The 13,016-nt window shown below is 31.0% G+C and overlaps 2 protein-coding genes across 2 annotated transcripts; both read left to right on the forward strand.

Annotated features, from left to right (window-relative positions):
• Positions 1 to 2,893: 2,893 nt before the first annotated feature.
• On the forward strand, positions 2,894 to 4,480 carry TRIADDRAFT_59433 (uncharacterized protein; the record flags this gene model as incomplete). Its single annotated transcript, XM_002115434.1, has 2 exons — positions 2,894 to 3,182; positions 4,407 to 4,480. 2 exons carry the CDS (start codon positions 2,894 to 2,896, stop codon positions 4,478 to 4,480), a joined length of 363 nt encoding a protein of 120 aa, XP_002115470.1.
• An 8,136-nt stretch (positions 4,481 to 12,616) lies between these two features.
• On the forward strand, positions 12,617 to 12,904 carry TRIADDRAFT_29770 (uncharacterized protein; the record flags this gene model as incomplete). Its single annotated transcript, XM_002115435.1, has 1 exon — positions 12,617 to 12,904. A coding segment is annotated over one exon (288 nt), but the record flags the coding sequence as incomplete, so codon positions are not given.
• Positions 12,905 to 13,016: the final 112 nt, after the last annotated feature.

Genomic DNA, 13,016 nt, shown 5'->3' on the forward strand with positions numbered 1-13,016 from the left:
ATTATTTAATCGCAGCTATATAAAATTGTTATTGTCCGTTATTAAACGTTAGATTAATAATTAAGAACGTTTAATATGTTTATCACTACATCCACAAAAGTGTATTTTAATAATTCTTCATCAAGGCTCCCCTTATCATCGCCATCATAATCTTTGTAATTATTTATTCATTTACAGGTTAAGTTTCAATCTATAGGTGTATTATAAACTAACCCCAATTAACGTAACAATAAACAAACTTAGGCCAATTCATGCTAAGTACACGAACAAACCTTATGTTTATCGGTAGTATTTTTAATTAGATATCCTGCAAGTTAAACACGTCTGCCTCCTTATAACATCGGTAATAAATGAAATAAGAATGATCCTCTTGATTAATGTCTTACACATGACAGATAGGCACAGTTAGTTATAAAGCTGTGAAATCAAGCAATCCCCGAAAAAATTTTTAAAATGACATATACTAGCAAATGCACCGATCCATCAAGGAATATTGCTGTATATTTGTATGATCATCCTCATAAATGTTACAACTAATATCAGTAAAATATTCATTATACTAGAAATATTTAGCAATACCAAATAACAGGAATTTTCTACTTTATGTTATAGTTCGAACTATGAAAGAGCTATGATGGCATATTACTTGCATATCAATAACTACTGTATTATTTCCATCTACTATCTTTCTGACAACTAATAATTCGCACAGTCTAACCTATTTAAATTACAGTATTATAGAGAATTTTTCGTATATATTTTAAATTAATTTTATACGTAGCATAAATTAAAATATCTAACTTACGCCTCAAGCACGTAAAATCAGTCAATTTCTGTCTAGCAAATAGATTAAGAATATACGTAAGTTAGTAATTTCAGCGACGATGGAAAGCCTAGAATTCCTTCTAGTATTAGACATATGGTAGTCATCTTTAATTATAATTCTAAATCCATCTTCATTCTCAAATACATATGAAAGAAATTTACATCATGTATTTTAACATACTCCAACGTCCAACCATTAGCGTTACTAATAAACAATTTCTTATCCTGTCAATAGTAGGTATACTGTAAGCGTAAATATTAAATAAGTTGCTTTCATAAAATTACACTTTAAAAAATTCGCTTTACCCTTTAGATTAGTTACATTTTTGAACCTACAGTTAGACAATATGGTAGGTTTCTTATATATTAAACAATCCCGTAACTGGTTTTTATCCTGCACTAAAACTACTCCACATGCCTGCCGTTAAAAATGAAATACGTACGTCCGATCATATTTCGGTACAGACAAAAAATTTTAATTCAGTTTAATAGACATGATATTTTCTATATTTATTATAGCCAATAATTATTTGGTAAACATACACGGAAGCCATATGGGGGAAAATGTAATAAATTTTCTTACATTAATAGAATATTGCATGTAAATAGTTATTTCTAAATTTCAGATACACGTATGATTGTGTATACTTTATACACTGAAGCTGGACACTCAGTAGATCGATTGTTCAAACTTATAGTTGTTATGAAAGGAAGTTATAATATTCACAAGAAATTAAGGATTCAATAAATATATATGATGTATGATAGCAAGTTCAATGTGGCGCTAATACCTTTAAAGAATCTTAGCCATTTAGTTCCCCATTCATCATTATAACTGCTCACAAACAGAAAAACCAATCACACTTCAACATTAATTTTATAACAGTCATCGAGCCTTAGTGCCTACAAATTCTATCAATTTTGATCATAATTTTATTGATATAGAAAACATTTACTTCACTTCAATTAAGACGCTAAATATATGTGCTTAACCGATAGAGAACAATATTACACATGTGAGTATCAATAGTAAGCGATAAAATAACAAACAAAAATACCGAAAAGTCATTCTCTCATACTATAAAAGAATTATCTTGATATTGTAAAAATATCAAACGCAACTACTTTTGAGTCTAAAGGTAATCATTTTTAATCAAAGGTGATAACACGCAAGTTATTTAAATTACACACTTCGAGATTTTATTAGCATAGGACGGAATAGATTTTCCATCGCCTAATTTTTTATAGTATCCTAGAATGTTATTTATTTTTTCAATTCATTACTTCAATATTATAATAATCTGCATAAGTAATAGTGATGGAAGCAATATTGTAAGAATATCCTGTTATTTTATTCCCATATGAAAGATAATTGCTAATTCTTGTACTGAACAATACATTATTTGCATGGTATCTTTCAGTAATTATTAGTCAATGTAAAAACAGTTTATGTATGATGCTTAGTCTTATTAGAATGCTAGCTTCGCACATTTAATTCGTTAATCGATTCTTAAAATATAAAACATATTACAGCTTTTTTAGGCGAACATTGGAGTTATTATATCATGTTCATATATCTTTTACCCTAATTCTATAATGCCGGCATGTTTCCGTATTTGTTACTGCAAATTAATGATTTTATTTTATCCTTAAATCAAAGTTTTAACAAATGATTCAATGATCGGTAAACATATTGATGAATGATGGCGATATAAGGGGTAAAATTTCAGCCGTGAAGAAAGTAAAAAATAACAATAATTGATTAATAATTGCCCATTGATCTAAACTATAAACATGACAGAACCGAATTCTGTTTATCAAAAAAATAACAATTGATTTAGACAATTTTATTTTTCCAAATCTATTGTAATGATGTCCATTCGGTGGCTGATATTGCGCTTTTAAACAAGGCGGTTGCCAATGTTATAGCAATACAACATGGAAAGATTCTATTTTACTTACGCCACCATCATCATGGACGGTCTCATTGCCACAATATCCCACGGTACAGCATGTTGATGCATTCAATCGACATTGTCATGCAGCCACTATACCGGCAACAACATCAATGTCATCGCCATCAACGTTGCTTCATACTATTTCTTCAACTCATGACAAAACAACGAATAATTATATCCATCGGGGTCAACTGTTTGACCCAACTATACCTAATACTTCAGTAGACCCTTATAAAACCACCAGCAATTACAATAATCATACAGCGGCAACTCCTCTTGTCTATTGCTTCTATTCTCCTACAACTGGTTATCCTTATGAAACAGCAACATCAGTACCCAATGCAGCCACTGCTTTAACTTCTACCCTACCGAATGATTATAAACAATTTTCGGCTGAAGGTTAGTATTTTATGTTGATTGACCTCAATAAGTACTCCACTTGTTCATGTCGCTGATAATAATTGTTATCATCATCTTTATTATTATCATCAGTAGCAGCATTATTATCAACATTGGGTTTTATGATATAAAAACCTTCGAGATCTAAATACTATTTCTGACATAGCAGTCATCTGGGTACTTCTAAGACGAGTTTTGTTTATCTTTATAGCTATTATTACAAACTTAGGTTAAAATCGAATTATTATAATATGAGTAAACATTACGATCACAATCCGATACATTCATCTACTCATATCAACATACTTATAGAACGAGATCGATACCCTATTATTCAAGTAAAATACACCCGCAACTGAAACATTCAGGTATCAATTGATTAACTTCTACACAGAAAATGCTATAAAGTTCTTAAAATTAAAGTAAATTATGGTCTTTATTTTCTCTATTCCAATTAAAAGACTAACACGGAGGTATATCACATCTAGCTTAATCTCCACTTGAGGACACAACATTCTAGCTTTCACACACATTCGTACTTTATGTATAATTCAGTTAGAAAGAATTATTTTATCATTTTGTAGCGTATCCTTCCCAGACACTATTTCATATTTGCAATGTTTACCTATGCAGAAACTGGTAGATCATTATACGTAGACAAGCAGTTTTCTTAGATGACTAACAGGAAAATTTCTACACCGTTATCAGGTTCAGTACCTGTGTCGTAGAAACAGTTCCGTTTATTCCAAGCTGATTATACCAAAATTCTATTGCAACTACCGTAGTTAATAATCAATACAGATACACAGTTTTCTCCTTTCAAGCTATCCATAATGTATAAAATATAATCTTTGTAGCTTCACAATCGATATAATTTCCTCTCTTTTAGTCGAATCAGAGCATACTCATAACTCCTTCTACAATATGCATAAACTATCTTCCTCAATCACTACTTAATATTTGACTCTTAACGGGAGCATGTAGGAGACCAGTATAAATGATATAATTTATCTTTGGAGTGATAAGTTGCTAACAAGCAACGGTTGTTCAATTTTTGTGCTCATAAAATCTAAAACTATCGTTACATTTCATTTCATCCTACAGCGTAAAGATTTCGATTTGATTACCATCTATTGACTCATTGTATAAGCTCTAAGAAAGATTATCAGTAATAATTCTCAAGTAATATAAGAAGAACTAATGGATGATTTTCAACTACGATAGTATTGAAAGTAGTGAATAAAGGTCTTAACTTTAATGTTGAGGAGAACAAGCTTTCAGGTCGTAATAGGAATTAAATATGGAAATTTACAAAGTCTATACGTAAGATAGAACGTAGACTAATAAATAGGAATCACGCAAGAGAAGTGTATCTAGCCAAAGTCAATCATCACACTAAATGAAACAAAAACTTTTATCTTTCCAAGAAAACTTTCCTTATTAAATTCTATGCTATACGTAAAACCTTACTTAGGAATCTTTCAGTTTCCTGAATAATAATCAACCAGTCAACTAGAGTATCCATTTAACATCTACAATAAATAGGAGGGATGTACTTTTAGCGATACTGAAGGGATATTAAAAGTTCTTTCTTATTTACCGTTATGTTCCGGGTAGACCCTAAATAATATTATAGTAGCAAGCTGTAATGTCATATAAACTAGGCTATCCTAACAATTAATGCTATGAGAGTAATTAAAAGACTTCTTAATTTCTAAATATTTATTAATAAATTATTAATACAGAACTTTAACTATTTCAACTCTCTCCTGTGACTAAGTATCAACTACTAATCGCATATCCTATTTGATATTCTGCAATGAGTAGAATGAAACAATTTTTAGCAGAAAGTCTGTACTTATTACTTATACGTGGTAGCTATCGAAAGTACACGAATGTAAATCTTTCACTACCTCAAACAATAAATCTCTATGGTTAGGTGACATTATATACTTATTTACCGCGATTTTGAAACACTAGTAACCTCGCCAGTCAGTATCTAACTCGGTATGAGCTATCAATTAAATTACACTAACTTAAGTCAGCTATTAATCAATGGCAACGCTTAAACTTAACTTTTCAAATGCATCGAGTGATAGCCAATAGTGACGACGAAAAGTCAAAGCATGCAGTTGTGAAGTAAGTCTGCTTTCACTGAGCTTAGACTAGGCTTCTATCGAAAGTACCATATTATATGTAGAAGAATTATGCTTCTACTTCCGTTTTGGAATAGTTGCTTTAGTGCTATCTATTCAATCATCCAACTTTGATATTTCTATTGATGTGTTCTTTCTTAATTTGCAACAAAATATACCTTAGTAGCTAAATTTATCTTGATAAAGCGGTTAAAGTTCTGAGCTTGGAAACTGTCAGAGCAATTCTTGACCAATTTTTCCTTGCAAAACGGTACTTCAGCAATAAGCTAAATGCATCGTTCATTTTTCAAAATTATCAGTATGGCCATAAAATCATTTTTCATAGCTAACTTCGTCTTTATCGCCTACTGTATCAGCTAATTATAGCAGTTATGGTTAAGAACTCATACACTACGATTATATATCATTAGATCTTTAAATCCAATTATAACAGCGGATTCATACTTCTATATATTCACTTCAGTATTGTAAGTTTACTATGCTCAACTTATAGGTTTGCAATCCTTTATTTTGGTTCCTAGTTCTATATTAATCCTGTCAAGATAACTTTATGTCATAAAAATAGAAATACAGGTTACCTCATATTCGTAATCAATTTTTTCAATATTTTCTACCGCTATCCAGTCCACTGACTGAATTATGCCTTTCGGTAGTCTAGCGCCATTAAGCGGATGCTAACGAAATTTTGGCGATCGCAATATCAAGGCTTCTAATGATCCTTTATTCTCTATTTGTATTAATCGCTTCCCATTACGAGCGACAGAAGTAATGATACAAAGTGACACTATAAATATCTTACAGCCAATTTAAACTCCGTCATCTATTTGATTTAATCTGATATTTGCCTTGCAGAGAAAAGATCAATTCGTTCTCTGATATCTTAGTTTATCATACATTGATATATTTGTTTTATATCTGGAGAAATAGATAAGACATAGACTTTATCTCCAGTAACTGTGAATGTTTAGTCATGATTTGTCTTCTTTCTTATACCTTTATTCACTCGTAGCCTTGCTCTATATGCTATACAAACGTTCCTTTTAAGGTACTTAGCAGAAAATAACAACGACAAAAATGGTTATGAAGAGATTAAAAAGGGCAGAATCAATTCATCTGCATTACCGTTTCCAGGTCTCATCACTTATCGTTTAGATTACTATAGCTATTCACTATATTAAACTTAAACCAAGGGCTTTTTATTACTGAATGGATATGTATAGTATAACTTGAGATTAGTTTTATCGATTACCACAAATGTAAAGAAATTGTGTTCTACATATTATTTCAACGCTATAAGCGTTTTTTCGGGAAATGTCTTAAGTTTTCATAGTCTTGCTTGAAAGCAGTCTCTACACTAACTAGAATTTTACAAAGTGACAACGGTCCCAATCAATTTTCTTACTCTACAGAAAGTAAAATTGCTGTCATTCCGTATCATATGTTTGCACAGTACTATCTAATTGATTCAAATTCGGTGGAACGACTAATACAAATTGCTTTAAAGGTGTAGCCAGACTATTTTAGCCTTGTAGATGGATGTTTGATGCCATAGTCTCTTAAAAAAGTCACCATTCAATTAGAATTGAGCGTCAGATTCAATGCGAAGATTCCGCTAATAAATTGCTGAAATACTACCGTTATACTACTTTTAAATGATTCACTTTCTTTTCCTGCAATAGATTGCGTAATTATGCGTATACATATATTTGCGTTTAAATTTTACAAATAAATAATTCAATTGAGGTCATACTTTTATGGGCCCACTGCAATGCGGAAGTGATAAGTCAGTTATTATTCAATATTAGAACATTTATCCTTATACTGCTTTTGTTCCATACTATCCACAATATTGGATACTTGCTGAAAAATAGAATCCTGGTCAATTGAAATAGCTCTAGCAAATAAAATTAATCAATGATTCAATACTTACTATTCACCCAAAATCTGTATCAACTGGCTTTCTTATAATATTTCCACTACCTGTATCTGACTTGATAGTATTAAAGTAGCTATACTGAATCTTAGTTTCCTATGATAACTTTTAAATTACCGGTATCTAGCTCTAAAGTCATATCAAATAGCCATATTGGCTGGATTCCCTAGGATTGCATTTAAATTATCAGTATCGAACTCAATGGTACTTAAATTTGACGATATTGGCCGACGCTATTTATTCAATTAGCAGGCGTAACAGAAACGCAATGTTCTAATAGTTTGCTCTCATTATCGAATATTGATAATACGCCATAAAATTTCAAATGTGGGCTAGACCATTCTTGCTTTTACTTCTTCTGATACAGCAACATTGGAATATAAATCAGATAATCACCCAACAAGGAACAAGGTAATCATCGAACGTACTTCCTGTTCCACCTACAGAACGACTAATGATATCCATAATGTAGAAAAAGCGACTGAACTGCTACAACATTAGCTTCCAGTTTTGTCTTTCCATTACCGATGATCGGTTATCTTTGTGGTCATTTCCGAAGAAATAATTTATTCTTGTGCTAATAATACAACAAGGCTAAAAAATAATAATAACCGAAACTATACTATTTTATCGCACAATTTATACTGATATCTTCACTTTATATTACACTATGGGTTAACTACTCCGACGCTAAACTCTAATAATTTAGCAGCACTCAAATCCGGAAGTATGTCTTTGACTAGTTGGAAAGGTACGATATAAATGAGCATTGTCAATGATATCGTTCAGTTAACATTGAACATTTTGAGCTAATGGATCAGATTGCCAGTTCACTTTATTTATCGTGATCGAAATGAATATAAACCACTAATAATTACTTTCCTCAAGCATTCTTCCCTCAAGAAATTATCACAAAAACTCTTTCCCTTTATTGTTTTTTGTTGCCATATGCAGTGAAAAAAAATTCAATTTGCATCATTTCTGACAATTACTCTTTTACCGTAAAAGTCTGATAATTATAATCGTAATTGATCACTTGGACTAGAAATATACGTAACTTTATTTACCTTTTGGCTTATTAAAGAATAATAATTTTTCTGATGACAGGGTAAAAATTAAAGTTTTACTTAGCTCTACTTCCCGAATTAACCAACTACCGTTGTCATTCAATGGAGTTCCTATTACCACTGCAAATGCCTACTCTAACTATAAGCATTTTTTAAATTTTCCAATTGTTTGATCCGATTCATTTACTATAAGTCTTAAAACACAATAGATTAATAAACAGGAAATAAAATTCTATGTTTACTTCACTAGGATTTATCAATAGCTTATTCTTTTCTTTTGTCCCTGTGATTAAGAATACAAAGTTGTAGAGAAAATATACTTCCGCAATTGGATACTATTTAAAGTGCAGCCTACAGCGGGAAGTGTTCATATAGAATAATACGGTAGTTGAGATTACCTTTTCCATGAGCTATAATTCTACTCAAAAATTCAAATAGAACTGTATCGCAGTATACTATAATCGTTTAAATTGCACTAAAAAATTACAACTTAAGACTGTCAATTAATTGACGAGAGTAGAATATCAATTTTATTAGCTTCCATTTATTATCCACTTCTCTCTATTGCTATTCAACACCATGGCAGTCCTTGAAACTTGTCCTTCAACGGTCTATAATACTAACTCTAACTTATTTTTTATGCCAACATGTCCTAAACCAATCGTTTTAATGGGTATGTTAAGCCCAACAACTTTGACACTTTTGATTCAATATGGGATAATTCTAAACAGTGATTCAATCGGTTGAATGGATTGATAGTCCAACATTGAGATATGATTTTATTTTAATACACAATACAAATAGCTTCAAAGTTGAATTAGTTATTTCTCATTTGTTTAATCATTTCTCTTGATCTCTTAGGTAATCCATACTGGCAGGGATATCCGGATGGTCCTTCGCCATTGCTTCGAGGTAAATAGAAAATAATTACAAAATCGTGCTATCTATCGTGCTCGTCTTTCATCTTTAGTACCAACAAGATTAATTATAAATATGCCCACAATGTTATTTTTTGCAAATAACTTTCTAAACTTAGTATTGGGAGAGAATATATCGATACTTGTCACTAAGGTACTTCATTTAAAAAGTGTTACTGGTTTATAGCACATTAGCAAATAAAGTAAAGAAGAACAAATGGTAAAATCGCATGTGACTGCAGTCCTCTAGTGCGATAGTCGTTGTTACATTGTCAGTAATCCTTCATTCTAATCGTTGATCTAAGTCAGAATTGATAAAATATGACCCAAAATATCAGATTATCCATCATAGTACTACCATTGTCGCAGCAGGGCCCATCTCCATGATGGCCACTAGAAGTAACTACAACCAATGCTACAACAAAAGAAAGAAACCTATCTATGGCTACAAATTTATAAATAGCAATGGCTTACTAATCCACTTTATTCCTGTTCTAATCCAAGCAAATATAACTACTCCATTTTCTTTGTGTTGTTAATTTAGATTTTAATATCAGATCTAGTTTACCGTCCTTTGCATTGGACTTCTCATCATTTTTATTCAGTCTTTTTTATCTTATTTTTCTTTTACTTTCTAATTCCCGCCGTTTTGATCATTACTATAGCTATTTCAGAACTAAAAAATTACTAATTATCCATGCATATTTTGCATTTAAAATCAGTACAATGAAACAATAGTTGCTATGCTTATGCGTTCTAACAGTAGACGTACAATATGTGAAGGACTATAACTTAGACTGATTTGAATTAGCAATTTTCAGCTAAGATCACCATTTGATCGACATAACTCACTTTTTATCAGTGACAGTTATCTTAAATGCTTTTAAAATCACATACCAAATTATGAAAGTGAATGTTCTATTCATCATATAAAATTATGAAATCTACTATGCGTATAATGGAAAATTACCGAGGTTTTAGTCCTTAATTCAGCGAACTCAGTCTAATAAGGGATATTCTATCCGTCTGTTCTATCTAGTTGAAGGCGTTGAATATTAAAACAGTTCAAGCTTCCCTTGAAATAGGGGCTATTAATAGTATACTACACTTTCACAGGCAGCAATAAAACTTAATTTACAATTATAAATTCTTCTGTCTGGAATTATATCAAGGTTTCCTCGAAACTAACTTAGACTGGAAGTACAGAATAGGGCTTTAACAAGTTATTATTGTTCCCATTGATTTTAATTTACATCACTATAGGACTTTAATTAAATTTTCATAACTTATAAATCAATGTAGCAACATTCCATATTGATTTTTGTTGACTTATGAAAGGCAACGTGTTTTCAATACTATCCATTTGTTATCCAATTAGTAAATTGTCCTTCGTGTCTGAAAAGGTTACTTAAAAGAAAGGAATGTATAGGAATGATGTCCAACTTGAATTCAGTTGTACATGAACGTCGAATAATATATCTCCATAGAGCACCTGTGTTGTAGGCTGTGCAGAATTAAAATCACAGTGAAACATTATATTCTGATCCCGACATATTTGTAAATAAGTTTTTTAATACAATAGCAATAGCTGTTATTATTGCACAAAGCTTCCCTCATAATAATGAAAGGTAGCTTGATGATTTAGAAATAGTAGCTACTGAAAGTCTAGTAAATCTTGTCCAACTCGAAGCTACCATAAACGCCAAATGTATTTCTACAATCTATTACGGCAGTCTACTCTGATATAATAATAGCGTTAAACTGTCCATTATTTCTATGACATTATCATAACCTTTAATTTAAACTCTGCTTTGCTTATTAAATGCATCGAAGCATAAAAAAATAGCTTATAATGCATTCCTTATTATTTGAACATACAAATAATAATCTATCAATTTCCTATAGTTAGACAAACAATAAAACCTGATAAACATTAGGTCGTTAAATATTGGGGCGGTTAACGAGAATATTATTACTATACATAGCAATGTTATTTAGTCATAGCTTAATTGAAATTATTTTCGATCTTATTAGTCAAGCTATTGTAAAGTCAATACTTTTTATGGCATTTTGCCTCTCAAGTTACTGAGGTCATCTAGCTTTACCTGTTTATCTTATACGTTGAAAGTAAATCATTTTTTTAAGTATTTTATTTAAAGATAATTAAATAGAAATTACACTTTATATCGATAGATCTTGTTATATATTAATAATTTAAATCCTAATTTGATGTTTAATCTTTTACACGATTGATCGTACACTTAATAACCTCTAAATTTATCGATGGTAATCCCCATTGATAACTTATCCGTATTTCTGCCTTGGGTTAGGGCTTTTCCATCTTAAGCAATGCTAATTCAAGTAGCAATTTGTGTATATTATACATGCTTCATCCTTAATCAGTTAAATTCGGGGTTACTCACGATAATGTTATTTGCCTCAGCAAAGCTACCGTATAAAATAAGTCTTAGATCTACAGCATATGGCCTATAAATATAAGGAAGGTAGATTCATTGATTGACATTGAATATTAAATCACTGCAAATAATGTAGGATTTTCTTATAAATCTTGTCTCGTGACATTCAGTTATTACCGCAAAGCGGATAATTCATTATGCTTACTGAATAGCGTTATAATACGCCACTTAATAATATTTATAACCTCGATTCATAAATATACTTGCTTATTTTTATGTTATCGATTCTGTGTAAAATTAAACTAACTAAATCTACAAGAATGATATCAATTAGCTTCAATCACTGATTGTATTATTATTCTTATAGTTAAAATGGAAGGATGTCATCTTCCTCCAACTACTCCTTATTCGCACCCAAGTCGCCCTAATGTCAATTATCATGCAATGCCCAGCGACCATAGCATAAACAAAGGCAACTATAATAAATTAGCAAAATTTTATGAATAACTATTTAACCTGTTATATATAGTGCAATAGAGTAGGATAAGATATTGATTAGCTTATCCCTCCAATTTACTGATAAAATATTAATCGACAATTTGTTTTAATCCTTCAAATCAGCAAATCCTTATTTAGTATCGCCAAGAATATTTAAGAATGGAAAATTTTTACCACCAGGTAAGATAAGATGGTCATGATATCGTTGAGAATTGAAATACGGATGGTTATTATAATAGTTATCAATCCCATAGTTGAAAGTAATCGAAGGTTAAACATAGCTTGTAAATAATATAGACTCAACCTTTGCATAACTACAAGGTGCATAGAAATGGGATCTTTACTGTTATATTCATAGAATGTGCATCTAGCTAATAGAAGAATCCAAAGGTGCAATGCCTAATAATCAATTATTTTATGTGTATTAAATCATAGTGACCAAAAACTGCTCCTATCTATGGCAATTCCTGATAACTTTATTGGAAGATTCTCGTTACAAAGACATTATTTCATGGATTGATAAAAAGGAACGCATTTTTAAATTGCGCAATCCAACCGCCATTGCACACCTATGGGGATATCACAAAAATAATGATACCATGAATTATGAAAAATTAAGCCGTGGTCTACGCTATTACTATACGAAAGGCATTTTAGCTAAAGTACCACGACAACGGCTATGTTATCAATTTTTGGATGACACCGACAAAATTGCCAAATCCGAGCTCAAATAATTTGAACATTTTACAATCTATGTTTGGTTTGGTAATCGGATATGGAGTCTATTCATTGATCATCTTTTAATTTTATATTCACTCAAGAATTTACAAGTACTATTTCTGTTCC

This window comes from Trichoplax adhaerens, genomic scaffold (assembly GCF_000150275.1).
Source record: "Trichoplax adhaerens TRIADscaffold_11 genomic scaffold, whole genome shotgun sequence".
Classification (NCBI taxonomy): Eukaryota; Metazoa; Placozoa; class Uniplacotomia; order Trichoplacea; family Trichoplacidae; genus Trichoplax; species Trichoplax adhaerens.